Below are 15,381 nucleotides of genomic sequence, written 5' to 3'. Positions count from 1 at the left end.
ACATTATTTCAAATACCTTTTGTGTTGATTTTTGGTGAATTATTTCTCAAGAATCGAATTTCACGGTTTTGACTTTTAAACGTCCATATTTCGAATAGCAGATTTTTTAAATTTTTGGTTTGTATGTGTGACTTACATAATTTAACAATATCTATCGATTCCAGTATCAATCTTTTTTCTACCACTTTTTTTTAAAAGGAAATAGCTTTTTGAGCTCATTCTTTTTTTCCCCTTCTAAAATGTCAATTGAATTTTATCTGACATAATTTTTTTTTACACCTCTAATAGGCTTTTCACACCAACCCAAAAACGCGGTTTATGGCAAAAAGTTTTCAAAAACCTGAAAAGCGTTCACACCACAAATTTACAGGTTTTTGTTTGACGTTTAAAATTTTTTGACAAATGTCAAGTTTGGCGAGTTTAATCAAAAACTTGTGGTTTATGAAAAATGTATGGAAAAACTTGTGTTTTTGATATATGTAGGCTTTTAGGGTTTTTCGCAAAAACCGACAACTGAATGCAGTTGTTGTTGCATTTGTCTTCTCCATGAGTTCTTAGGCCTGCCTCTTCTTCGCGATTGCGTTGGAACATCGTAAGCGATCGCCTTTTGAAATGGGTTCTCAGGGTTTCTTCTTTGTACATGACATTACCAGCTTAAACGGTCATGCTGTATTTTATCCAAGACGGTGTTTTTGACATGAAGACTTCCTCGGATTTTCTTGCTTCTGATTCGATCAAGCTTTGTGACTCCTGCTGTCATACGAAGCATCTTCATCTCAGCTGCTGTCAGTTTACTCTCATACGTTTTGTACATTGTCCAACATTGTGAACCGTTTGTAAGTGCTGGGCGAACAACTGCAGTATAGAGCTTTACTTTCAGTTTAGGGGGCATTTTTCGGTCACAGAAGATGGCAGAGTTTTCACGCCACTTTATCCACCCTACAATTATTCGGTGGTTGTTGTCGTCATCACAAGAAGCTTGGTTGTTGATCATAGATCCGAGATATTTGAACTTTTCGCACTTGGGAACTATTGTTCCATTCAAGTAAATGTCCGGAATAGGGCCGTCTGGGGAGGGGCGTACACTCCCTTGGGGCAAGCGGGGCGACGCCCCTGAGCCCCCGACGACCTCAGGGCCCCCACTGGAGACAATGCAGAGAAGGAAACAGTTAGCATAAATTGAGTTACGAAGTAAATTGAAATGTATTTGAATCACTTCGGATACAAGGGAGACAAATTATGTCATTCAGTGTAATGTATAATGCATTGGTAGCCACGCAATATATATTGATCTGATAAAAAGGTTACCTAACCCAAAAAAAATAAACTGCTTTTTTAAAAGAAAAATTATAATTCTTTGCTGCCGGGTACAAAGGGATTAAGTCAAAAAAATCGGTTTCGGATTTTTATTGGACTTTAGTCAGTTTTGTTTTCTCTTTCGTTTGGTCCTATCGCCATAGCTCTAGTGTATCTCCTTCCTTTAGAAATTATTCGGTACAAATGGTTTAAGTCAAAAAATTTTAAAATTTTGTGCTACTAAGAACTAAGGGCGTAAGTTGATGGTCCTAAGGCGTTAAGTCAAGAGGAAGACAGAAAACGAAAATTCATTTTTCTACAGTATTATATTAGCTCAAAAAGAATTCTCACATTTGATAAATAATCACATTGATATTTCCAACTTTCTTTTTAAATTAAACTTTGTTATCAATGTAAACAAAGATTTTTCTTGACTTAACTCCTTTGTATCAAGTTTATTTTTGATGACTAAATGGCTTTAAAGTGTTAAGTCAACACCTTTTTTTTAAGAACGTTCATTTTCTGGTCAACAGCACATGGATATTAAAAAAGATCGTATAGATGATGTTTCTGCATCATTACTTTTTCTAAATAATAATATTCAGATTTACAAACAAAAATTGAAACTTTAATTTCATTTTTCTCAAAACTACCTTTTCTGACTTAACCCCTTTGTACCCGGCGCCAAAGAATTTTATCTAAGGGCCCCAAAAAATATTATTACAAAAATCTTTGCAACCACAAATAATACATTAAGGGCCCCAAAAAAGCAAAAAACAGCAGGGGCCCCAAATGCTTTTACTTCAGGACGTAAAAAAAATTAAATTAAAAATTTTTTTTTTCTTAAATTAAATTACATTTGTTGATGGATTACTAAACTTTAGGAGCCCCAAAAAATATGACTTCGGAGATCCAAAAATATTTTATATGAAGGGACGTGCCAAATATTATTTGAGGATCCTCAAAAGCTATTACTCCAGTGGTTCAAAACAATCAAATGGAAAAGTAAATATCAATTTAGGGGCCCAACATAAATACATCAGGGCCCAAAATAAAAACATTACGTTATTGGTAGCATTCCGAATATTACATCAGAACAGAGGCCCCAATACCTATTAATTCTTGGCTCCAAAAAAATTATATTATTTTTTAGGGGCCTCTAAGCATTTAATTTTGAGGTCGCAAAAATAATTTTTCAGGGGCCCCAAAAGAAATAAACTATGTTTGATGATGGAAAATCAAATGTGTACTTCAGAACAGAGGCCCCAAGAACTATCAATTCTAAGATAAAAAAAAATTTATTTTTCAGGGGCCCCAAAATAAATTATCAGCCCTATTCTGCTATTCGATTCACGTGAAAGTCTTAAATTATAAATGCTTAAAAGGTGGTTAAAATTAAATTAACACAATTTTTTTTCTTTAGAATTTCTTAAACAGGGGGGAACAATTTGCTATCGAAAGTTAGAAGTTTTTCAATGCCAATTTGACATGAGAATAAAAGGGAATCCTTCGATTCACGTGAATCGAATAGCAGAATAGGGCTGTATTTCTGATGATGGAAAATCAAGTGTGTATTTATTACTTCAGAACAGAGGCCCCAAGAACTATCAATTCTAAGCTTCAAAAATTTTTATTTTAGGGGCCGCTAAATATTTAATTTTGGGGGCCCTATGTTTGATGATGGAAAATCAAATATGTACATGTACCTACATATTACTTCAGAACAGAGGCCCCAAGTTCTTGAACTATCAATTCTGAGCTAAAAAAATTTATTTTAGGGGTCTCTTAATATTTAATTTTGGGGGCCCCTAGAACAAGTATTTACTACTTTTGTGATAGAAATTTTTAGTAAGTATAGCAAAGTGCATTACGAACATATTAAAATTTAAAACATTAAAATAAACCTAATAAATAATATATATATAATATATAATAAACCCCACATATCAAAGCGGCCCCAAAATTTAGTCTTGCCCCGGGGCCCCGACGACTCAACGTACGCCACTGCGTCTGGGTCAGAAAATGAACAGCAGAGATATTCTGTCTTTTTTTAGCGCTTATCCGGTACCCACTTCCCTCCAGAACATCCACCCATACATCTCTCCACTGATTTGGCATTTGGTCACCGCTAATGAGTTTGGAGATGAGAATCGTGAGCCATTTACACCCAATGTCTCCCATCTCAGAGGGTATTTCGTCTGGACCAATCGCTTTTCCTTTCTTGGAGTTTTTCATCGCCACGCTAACTTCTTCGACTGTAAGGTCGGGTACTTCTTCTAAATTAGGTTCGGCTGTTGAAAAGTATATCCTGGGAAATTGCTCATTTAGGAGCTCGTCACAATACTTTCGTCACCTGTGAAGAATTTTGTTGTCATTCACAAGTAATAGGCCTTGAGCAATGTCCAGTTAAATTTTGAAATTTGGTGCGGAATAACTGTGAACTGCATTTGTTCAAAAATTGGTCGATATTTCGTTATCCGCTTTCATGCGTATGGTTTTTTACTTTGAAATGGCAAATTAGAAGAACTTATTTTTTATTACTGAACAAAATAAAATCGGTCCCTGCACGGTATCCGTCGGAGCGTAAATTTGTCTGATTTCATACGAATCGGAGAGTTTTTACCTGTCGGAAGCACACTCCGAAGCATGATTCGTATGAAATCGGAAAATTTTCCTCTCCGACGGATACCTCGAATAAAACAAACCATTTTGAATCTCTATTAAATTCGAATTGAAATGGCCATCAATTTCAATCGAAATGACTAATGCAATTTCATTTCATTCAGTTTCAAAAACGAAGAAATGCATGAACTCCCAAACTGTTATACTTTTTCTGATTGATATGTTAAGTACAATTACTACATTTCAATTTTAAAAGGCTGCAATGTCCGCCTTATAGCTATGCAGGTTCTCCACTTATTCTGGCCTGCAAAATATCATTTTATTCCACGTGCAAATCCAAAGTTCACTGTCATTTATTCCTTTTCAGTGATTGTCAAACTAGAAATCTCTCAGTATCCGAGGATTTCTTTAAAAATATTGACAAATTCCTAAACGCATATCTATTCTTAAATATGCAAAGTATACGGTAACATTCAAAAGTGAAGCTCTCCATACCAAACTTGTTCCTTTTTGCTTTGTTAGGTTAAACCATTGTGGTATAAAGAAATAAAAAAAAAAACCAAGTTACACAAAACATTCATATTTCAATTAATTTTTTAAGATTCTTCTAAAGGAATATTTTTAAACGATAATGATTTTCACATAATACAAATATTTCAAATCAGGTATTTTATCCTATTTAATGATTTAAATTAAAACTTCCAGCTTCTCATTCAAAAAGCTTCAATTCTTCTGAAGGTTGTAACAAAAATATTGTAACAATTGGAACTTTTAAAAATAATATCAATTGATAAATTATTCTTTTATTATTATTACCAAAAGAAACTTTATTTTTTGTTTAATTATTTAATAACAAAAAATAAATTGCGAGAACAAAACAATAAAAAAAATGATAATAAAAGAATTAGGTATAATATATATTACTAATTTAAATCGCACAAAAGAAGCTTTCATATACAACAACAGCACACACAGTCTACAAGGATATTCTTGTAGCACTTATAAGATAAGATTTTTTCTTAATTTAATTTTTTAATGTTTATTTCTTATCTCTTTTTGCTCACGTGGGAATTTATAGTTTAACTCATGTTTTTTACTTTTATTATCGTCTCACCTCTCATTGGAACTGTGTGGAGCGTAATCTGCTCGGTTTAAATGTTACCGCTTATAATAATAAACTGGAAAGGATAGAGTTTTGCTTTGTAGTAGTGTAGTATTTTGCTTCCTTATTAGTACTATTGGGTTTTGATATCTTAACATTTTATAATATAACATGACAGTTCCAGACAAATGAAAAAAGATTTTTATTATTTCATGCTAATTGCGATGTTTAGTTCTTAATTTTTCTTTTTGTTTGAATAATTGGGCGGGGATGGACATAAGAAGGTTTTACAAATCTTCATCCTCCTCGGGCAATGCAGTCTCTTGTGCTTCTTGTAAATCACGCTCGATCTGCAACTGCCAATCTTTGTCCATTTTAACTTCTGGTGGCAGCAACGCTGGCATAGCCACGAATTCTAGGTTTGGATCACCGACCAGCTTGCGGGCTAGCCAAAGGAATGGCTTTTCGAAGTTGTAATTTGACTTGGCTGAGATGTCGTAGTACTATAAAATTAATTTAAAAATAACATTAGAATATGAAACATAAAATCATCAAATATAACAACTTACCTGTAAGTTCTTTTTTCTGTGGAATACAATACTCTTGGCTTTGACCTTACGATCCTTAATATCGACTTTGTTGCCACAAAGTACAATTGGGATGTTTTCGCAAACTCTGACCAAATCTCGATGCCAGTTGGGCACGTTTTTGTATGTGACACGCGACGTTACATCAAACATAATGATGGCACATTGACCTTGAATGTAGTAACCATCGCGCAATCCGCCGAATTTCTCCTGACCAGCAGTGTCCCATACATTGAAGCGGATTGCTCCTCGATTAGTATGAAATATGAGCGGATGCACTTCTACGCCGAGTGTAGCAACGTATTTCTTTTCGAATTCTCCGGTCATGTGACGTTTGACGAATGTAGTTTTACCAGTACCACCATCACCGACTAGGACGCATTTAAATGTGGGAATATCTGCTTCTTGGGCCATTGTTTTAGGCTTTATATGTGCTTATCTGTTTAAAAAAAGACAAAATATTATTAATTGTATTTTTTATTAAATTATGTTTCAAGGCTCTTATTTAATAAAAATTCATTCCAAGCAAAGAGGTTTTTTAACATTATGGTGGAAATGGGATTGGCAAAAAACGAATTTTACTACGGATTTTTATGCTATAAATGAGACGCGGTTCTCCGTGGACCTATGCAAATGAAAAATTAACTCCTATATAGATGAACCAATTAATTCAATTAGTTAGTCTTACAACATATTACATAGGAATAACCCGAAGATCCCAGGAAGACCAACTTCATCATTGAAGTACACCACTTAGCATTTAAGATCTTTGGAAAAAAATTTTTTCTTAATCAAGTTTAAAAGCAATCGGACCTGGAAGAAAAAGAACCCAGTAGAAGGATCTAAGCAGACTGAAACAGTGGATTTAAAAACCATAATAGGAGAAAGAGTCGTCCCAAGCTCTAGAAAGATTTGGGCTTACATTTGAAGTGATTGCAGGAAATTAAGTTCTATATGAATTGAAGGCGAGAGATGTTCTTAATTATTTGCTCAAGAAATCTATGATTGATTTCTTCTGCACGCAATTGTCAATCAATTCTCGGCTAAATTAAAGTTCGTAAAATGTCATGAAAGCATGCAAGATTATTTCTGATTTTAATTAACTTTACAAATAAATAAGAATACAATTTGTGGCACCCCACGAAGGAGTGACTAACAACTCTCAACCATTCTTGGGAGCGTGCTATTAATCGAATAATACAAATTACCACCGACTCCAAACGGCTAAGCAGAGATGTACTTTTCCATGGCAATGATAGTCTTGGAGTCTTTGTCAGTTCCTCGCAAGAAGCATTAGCACTGGAAAAAATGTTTTTTTAGACTATGGAGGCTGGGATACCAACTCAGATCTCTGGCATTAGTTCATTGCATTAACCACAGGTTTATTAACTTACTTCTCATGGAAAGGCCAACGGCTATATTTGACTGTCTTGTCGATTTTGATTATGAACTATTCTTTTCTCTGCTTAAATCGCATCAGCATCATCTTGGCATCAGCTACGATTCAACTCTTAAAAGCCTGAAGTATGCAGTTCTCGTTCAGGCACTTAAAATTTGAATTGAAGTATACATTCTGCTTTTTGTTTTAATAAACAATTTTCAATTGATGTTTTTTGCTTCCTTGATTTTTGTACGAAGCTTACAGATGTTCCAAATTTCAGGAATGTGTAGACAGCAAAGCTATGTTGTCTACACGCACAATAAAGAACAAAAAGGTTAACTACCTTCAACTTTAGAAATATCTAAAGAATTTCAATTGAATAGAGATAGGGTTTAGTTGAATACAACAATGAAAAAGGAAGACATTATTAATTTGAAAATTTTGGAAAGAGTAGAAAAATCAAGTACAAAGGATAAGCCTCGATGAAAAAATTGTCTGCCACTGCATACACTCATATGAGTTACTTTTCAAAAGGGGATAAAACACTTTTTGTTGTTTTTTTTAGAAAAGCGAAAAAATCTAAAAGCAAAGTTGTGATTTTTCAGGGACGATCAATGTGGGATCAATGTGCTGTTCTCTTTTAAGCCTTCTACGCTGCTGATGTGAAACAAAAAATCTCATACAAAAATGACAGCAAATTATTATTAAATCGGGAATATTAATTGTGTTCGGAAAAATTAAATTTTGTTGGATTATGTTGTTCATTTTGATATTAAATGCCTTTGTGAAATTTTTGTTTCCATTTTTCCTGGTGGAGGCCAACTAAAATTTCATTTTGCATCAGCAGCTTACTAGGCTTTTACTTGAGATGGTTAAATTAAGCGTTGGAATGTGTAGAACAGACCTGCGTATTGTTTTGTTTTTCATAAAATAATTCGACTTTTTTTTACACTTTATAACGACTCATTATGTGCAAAACTATCTAAGTTTTTTTTTACAACATTATTTACTTTTTTCATCAAAATAATAATTCATTTTTTTTTATATTCTCATTATCGTGAAATTACTATGTACTTCGGAAATGATATTTATTTCGTTTCCCTTTTATTTGTTTTTCAATACTTTGAAATACAATTTTCGGAAACCCGAACCCTGCTCTCCACGTGCTTTTTCACAAAATCTCCTAAACAAGCACTATTCACAAACTAAACCGGCACAAAAGAATGCGCTTATTGTTTCATTAATTAATCTAATAAAATATTTAGTTTAGCATGTTCGATTAATGATATGGGCAGTTTAACCAAAATGATTCTCACTAACAACTAATCCAAACCATTCTTTACAAATAAAGCTTCACATTTTATCGAAAACAACGTTTTTTATTTCATATGTGAGTAATTAAACAATTTAAATTGTTAAGCATAAAATTACTAACAAAAAAATACCTTAAATCACAGAAAATTCAACAAACAAACAAACAACGAAAAGAAAAATATTATTTTGCTCACTACACTCGCGTAGGTTTTGATGATCTTCACTTCAAGAATGTTTAACTGCTAATGAATTCGAATTCTCGCGCGCTTCTTCCAGGTAAATAATACAAACAAAAACGTTGATGCCGTAGGAAGTAGGAAAAAAGAAAATATTCTTAAGTTTAATATGGGCAAGCTGGAAGGAGAATCCATGTGTGTACCTTTTATGTAGGTATATAGTTTTCTTTGCGAAACCAACAGATGCTTAGAAATGGAAGCACGTCCAAAGGAAAGAATTACATACATAAAATGCGGTTACCATCTGCTTATGCACAAGACGATATCCCTCTGTTCTTTTCTTTCCAGTTGTGTATATTTTTGTTTTTGATCTCCCTACCTGATGTGAGTTTGTATTTTGTTATTTGTCGGTAAGAGAAGAAGTAGGTAAAGTGTGACAAAGAAATATTTTTGGAAAAAAATTAAAGGCCCGATAAAAAAAACAATTGCAATTAGTGTAGGGTGTTTCAGAAATACATATGAACATAGTTCGGAGATATAGCACGTCAAAAGAAAAGATTATGAAGAGATGGATCTTAAATATGAATCTTATGGGTGCAGTTTTCAATGCGAACAAATCTAATTTTGGTTATTTTGCATTTTATAAATGTATGTACTAATTATATCAAGCCAATTTTTTTCGAAAAATTATTGCCTAACATGTCTTCATTCCAGTATACTCTTATATCAGATTTGAGGTAGTTTCATTTCTGCCTAACCTAAAAAAGTTAATTGGGATCTTACGTCGCATAAGATTTCATAATAATTTCTAGCAAATTATTCTGATTTGACTGATAAATTGTTTCGAATCAAACCCTTTAAAATATTTCAAAAGATACAACCTTGGAACTTCTATACACTGTTGATAATTGTGAGATAAGTTTTATTCATTTTTAGATCTTGAAATTCATGAGTACTGTTCAACTTTTTGAGTGAAAAGCCTGGTACGCAGCTCGCGCTAAATTTTAGCTCCCATACAAATCATCGAAAAATGTTATCCGAGCTAAAAACGATCCCATACAAGTTATAGATAACTTGTATGGGAATTTTATCTCGGCTAAAATTAAGCTCGAACAGCGTACCAGGCTTAAGACGCAAAAAAAATCGGTACTCAAAAAATAGCAAAATCATAAACAAAAACTTTGTTCTGCAAAAGTTATATTACTTTTCATAGGTACAGAATTGATAAATGTATACATAAAAGAACTTAGCTAAATTCAACTCGAGACAACTTAACCAATACATCTCGAGCCGAATTTGAGTCGATCTTATTTGAGTTAGACTTCTGCTTCGAGTGTCAAGTTGAGTTGGGTGATATGAGTTATTTTGAATTGAGTTAAGCTAAAACTCGACAGTTTGCGCAGATCTAGTACTACAATCAACACATCATGATCTTCTACTCGAGGAGATCGGAATGTGTAGTTGTTCTACTAGATTTCTACTCAAGATTAAACTACCACCTCCAATGGAACAGGGCTAATGTCGTTTTCACTCATGGTATTCAATTATTCTGAAACCAAGACGGTGTTCATATTGGCCCCACTCCACCGATTAATTTTGACATTTCTATGTTTCTTTTGTTCTTGATGATGAGAAAGATATAGCCAAAACAGATAGAACATTTTATGTCGAATTCAACAAAAAAAAAATCGAATTAAAATCGTTCTTGATGCAATTTACGGGTCGTAAACAAAGTGCCGAGCATAATTTACTGACCAAAAAAATCGCTTTCAAATCAATTTTTTTTCTGAAAGGGATTTGACATAAATCTTTGAACGCACATAACTGTTGTACTCAGAAAATGTCTTTAAAGTTGTTTTGTTAATGTTCTTTTATTTTGACTAGGTTTTTTCGGATTTATTTTTTTTTTAGAATTGGGTACCTATGTACATGAATATTTTTCCACCAACAGCTAAACTAATGACCAATTTCATAAAGCCTTTTTAAATATTTATCAGGCTTAAATTAATTACACGTATAAAATAGGTTCAGGAACTGTATGAGTTTCAATATTAAAGACAGAAAGGTACACTTCTTATACTCGTACAAAGTTTAATTTTCAACAATTAACGTTTTCGAGAATAGCAATTCTCATCTTCAGAATTGCTATTCTCGAAAACGTTAATTGTTGAAAATAAAACTTTGTACGAGTATAAGAAGTGTACCTTTCTGTCTTTAATATTTATCAGGCTTTTAAGTCCTAAAATGACTTTTGTTCCATACAAAAAACGTCATTTAAAAATTTAAAAGACTTTTAAATGTTTATGAAATCGGCCATAGGTCAACTAAAATTTGTGTATGTGTACCAGCAAAAATATCACCTCATAACAATTTATTGATAGTAGTATTTCAGTCAGTTCTCTTAAGTAGAGAGCCGCGAATATTCGGCCGAATAGTTCACCACATTCGGCCGAATATCAAATGGAGAATGAAAAAGATTTATTATAATTACATGTAAGATATTTCATTTATTCAATTTTTTTTAATTGTTATTTTATAGTCTTTAAAACTTACTAAAGCTAAGTTTACACGATTGGAAGATCTTCCAATATTGGCCGAACTGTTTAAAGTGTTCCGATAGCAACCAATGAGCTGCCAATTGTCAATTATTTTCTACCAAATTAAAATTGTATGTTTACACGATAGGATTATTTTATCAAAAAAATAGACAAATCACTGGGAGAAAATCAGCTGACTTCTGCCGCCAATTTTTTGTCATTCAAAAATTGTCTGTTTACATGGTTGGAAAACTTTAGAGACCAAAAATTAGTAGACTCATAGGAAGACAATTTTCTTATGACGGAGAATATGAAACTTTATTTAGAAGTTTAGCTTGGAAAAAAAAATTATTAAAAATTTCATTTACATGACGTGCTAAGCCAATAAATTTTTCCTCTATATTATTTTTAAATTAAGCTGTTTAAAGGAATAGTGCTTAAAAAATGTATTTTCAATTTCAAAATTTGGAAAAAAAATACAAAAAAAATGTAATTTTATGTAAATGGGTTTCCCAATTCTTTATTAGTTTTTATTCAAAAACAGAAAACCAGATGCGAAAATATTTTGTTGTTTTCAAGAAATTAAAAAAAAAATACAAAACTCCTTTCTAAATTATTTTTCAATAACGAATAAAAAAAATATCTCTCAATTTAAAATTGGACAAAATCATCCAATGACCATTTAAGCCTGGTACGCAGCTCGAGCTAAATTTTAGCTCCCATACAAATTATCGAAAATTTTTATCTGAGCTAAAATGGATCCCATACAAATTATCGATAACTTGTATGGGAATTTTATCTCAGCTAAAATTTAGCGCGAGCAGCGTACCAGGCTTGAGTCAATAACTGTCCAATTATTTGAAAATAAGGAAAATAGCACTTCTAAGCTTCCGGCCCACATGCAATGCAATAAGACAAGTTACAACATATTAAAAGTCAAACATCGTTGACCGAGTGAAAACTCTCCATGAAATGTGTTTGGGATAAGGGTTCCGATTTAAAAATTCAAAATGCTTCCAGAAATGTTGCTCGTTTTTTACTTTGTTATTATTATTAACGAAAAGGGAACAAAATTAAAACAGAAACTACAAGATATTATGGAACTTTTCCCAAACTCATTTCCCAGAATAGGGCTAAAGACATTTAAAACCAGAGACCAGAAATAACAGTAAACCTTTATTTTTAATTGGTTTCTCTCTGATAGTTACCACATTACCTTAAATAGGTTTCGGTTAAGGTTTGAGATTTATTTTTAACACGTTGACTGCCATGTGACCCACCGGTGGGTCACGCAAAAGTTTCCCAGGAGGCCATGTGAACCACCGGTGGGTCACAGTCAGAACATTCCACCTTTTTGTTCGGTGGCAGTCAACGTGTTAAAATCTCAATGGTTGAGATTTTTACAAAAAAATAAATAGAAAAGGTCAATCTTTAACCGTTTAAATAAATCAAAAATGGTTAATTCAAAAGAAAATATCGAATATGTCAAAAATGCCTTTATTTTGAAAAAAAAAACATGAAAAGAATGTTTTTTCTTAGTTTATGTATTAAATTCAACTGATAATAAACTCTCAAAAATCTTTGATCCAAGATTATATCTCTTTTCGCTTAAAATAAAATAGTAAGATGAAAATGTCTTTAACACTGTAATTTGAGTTACTGGGACGACAAGCACAACCAATGCAATTTTGAATATTTCAGGAGACGGATGTAGATATTCTTACTGATAAATTTGCAGATGAGATATATTTTTTTTTCTCAGCGATAACTCTCATTGGTTGACCGAAACATACAAAAATCCAAATACCGAAATTTTTCTCTTTTTTAAATAAAGGCTAATTTATGACCTTTATTGACAACAAATGGCAACAAATAAGTGCTTTCAAAAGGTTAACATTTATTTCTGATCCCTGTTTAAAGCCTAGCACGCAGCTGAAGCGAAACGAAATCTTCCATACAAAATTTCGTTAACGAAATCTTGAACGAAATTTAGTTTGTTTTGTTTTTGCTTTAAAACTAATTTTCTGATGTTTTTTCTTACAAAGTTACACTCCTAGGAAAAGACAAATGTGTTTTTGTATTTAAGTTGATAGGTAAATAAAATTAAAAATTTTAAAGCATCCCTTGCTTTCGAAACTTTTGAGATTTTCAAAAGAAAAGAAGACAAATCAACTACAAAAAAAATTCATCTTCAACTATGTCTGAATAGTGCATGAGTAATAATAAATTACTGAATTATATTTTATCAAAAGTACAAAGGTAGGTACAAAAAAAAATATGTCAAGAAAATATTTGGATTTAATTTTTTTTTATTTTACATACCTACTAAGACTTCAGAAAAGATTGAAGATTGTTTTAATTTTTCAATAAATAAAGATTATGACTTAATCAATCTGATGGTTAAGTAGATGCCAGCATAAAACGCAAAATTAATTGCGGTTATAAAAAATATCCAGTAAAAACGTTGTAACCTTTTATAAAACTCAATTCTGTCAAAATCCCAATCATGAATATTGTTTTTAAAAAAGAAGATCCATAAAAATTTATCTTTGTGTGATAAACAAAAGACCACTTTTTATCAAAAGTATACAAAAAAAAAAAAAAAAAAAAAAACAAAAAATAAATGACCAAGGAAACATTTTGACTTTGTTCCAAATGCCGATTTTCGTTTTTTTTTTCTGCAATATAACACACCTTTAAAATTACAATAAGTTTACAGGGTTCACCGGTGGGTGAATGCATTTTTAACTTGTCTCAAGGAGATGCTAACTTGGCGCCATTTTTATGTAATCCTAGCCAAAGTCAAACACCCGTTTCGGATGCAGCGTTGACATTCTCAATCCCATAAGGCAGCTCCCATTAAAAGAGCGAATACTTCTAACCTCAAATTCTAATCCCAATGCCAATTTTTATAGATATTTCAATGAGTATGTCTATGAAATTAAAAATTTTACTTAAAAATTTACAGGTTTTTCTTGGATATATATATGTAAAATATAGATTTGATGTATCTTCTGCGGCGATAAACGGGGAGCACATGTGGTTTTTTTTATGGGCTCCTTCGTCAGAGAAATGAGATTCGCAATGCGGTGACACGGTGAGGTAGGCAAATTGACATTGCATGTCATTTTACGTCGCGACATGTATGCCACACAAGAGAAAATTTATTGAACTCGAATGCAGAAAATTAATAATTACAAATGTACTTACATTTGGATATATTCTTTTTAAAGGGAAATGGAAGATGCGTCAGTATTTTAATTCCAATTATGTGTTTGATTGAAAAAATAATTTTCACCTCGCCTCCGCAACACACACAAAACTTTAAACAAATGAACTCGTTTGGTGTTCGATTCCGGAAAAACTCAAATGCCGATGCTAAACTGAAAAAAATTGCGAAATTTCGCCATTGTTTGGTGTTGTTGTGTTGGCACGCATGCAAATTGTGAAGTTGGCTGTTGTTTAAAATTTAATGAAATGTCAAGAAAGTGTTAAGGGGGGTTTGGAAATTTCCCAACGTAATGAAGTACAAAATAGCCCAACAAAATGCTGGATTTACATACGTCTGCATTTCCAGATCTGCATTAAAAGGAGAAAAAGTATTTAAGAACTACAGATGTTGGATAGAGAGAGTAGACGAAAATGCAGAGGTCTTCACAAATGAAGATTATAGGAAGATTATGGCGAAGACGAACATGTTCGTCTTCATCAATGCCTTTCCTTCATACGTACGGATTTCAGGTATTATATCTATCCCCCTTTACTTTTCTGCATGCAGACGTATGTAAATCCAGCATAAAGCCTTAACTACATTGGCTCAAAAAGTGAAAAAGTACAAAAGTGAAAATTTTCAAACGCATTTTTGTATAGTTTTTCAGCCCTCAAAATTAAAAGAAATGATGCAGAAAGCTTATTTTTTGGTCTAATAAACAATTTTTATACTCTTTTTCACAAAACAATTGCGTTAGCCAGAAAAAAAATATTTTCACTTTTATAATTTTTCAAAAAGTGGTGTATGTAGTTAAGCCTTAAGACGACTTCCCTACTAACAATTTTGCTTCTATAATGCTTTACAGACGCAACAATTGCATCTGTAAAGCTTTATAGAACCAAAATTGTTTGTGGGGTTATGCTGTGCACAAGATGCACATAAGAACAAGGGAGAGAGAAAGATCGATTTCTCCTTTCATCTTGTGCGCCTACGTCTTCGTGTAGAAGCAGACTAAAGCCTTAACTACATACACCACTTTTTGAAAAAGTACAAAAGTGAAAATATTGTTTTTCTTACTAGCGCAATTGTTTTGTAAAAAAAAGCATGCAAATTGTTTTTTAGGCCAAAAAATAAGCTTTCTGCATCATTTGTTTT

The 15,381-nt window shown here is 32.4% G+C and overlaps 1 protein-coding gene across 2 annotated transcripts; it reads right to left on the bottom strand.

The window, feature by feature from the left end:
- Positions 1-5,198: 5,198 nt before the first annotated feature.
- On the bottom strand, positions 5,199-14,404 carry LOC129909939 (GTP-binding nuclear protein Ran). Of its 2 annotated transcripts, none has more exons than XM_055987112.1 (3): positions 14,226-14,404; positions 5,590-6,046; positions 5,199-5,523 (listed from the first exon to the last, which is right to left on the bottom strand). In XM_055987112.1, exons 2-3 carry the CDS (start codon positions 6,019-6,021, stop codon positions 5,308-5,310), a joined length of 648 nt encoding a protein of 215 aa, XP_055843087.1. In that variant the 5' UTR covers positions 6,022-6,046; positions 14,226-14,404; the 3' UTR covers positions 5,199-5,307. The 2 variants fall into 2 exon arrangements, with proteins under 2 accessions (XP_055843087.1, XP_055843089.1); XM_055987114.1 differs by lacking the exon at positions 14,226-14,404 and adding an exon at positions 8,434-8,544.
- Between the last annotated feature and the right edge of the window lie 977 nt (positions 14,405-15,381).

The sequence above is a fragment of the Episyrphus balteatus genome, chromosome 2, assembly GCF_945859705.1.
Source record: "Episyrphus balteatus chromosome 2, idEpiBalt1.1, whole genome shotgun sequence".
NCBI lineage: Eukaryota > Metazoa > Arthropoda > Insecta > Diptera > Syrphidae > Episyrphus > Episyrphus balteatus.
This window is presented reverse-complemented; position numbering and strand designations above follow the sequence as displayed.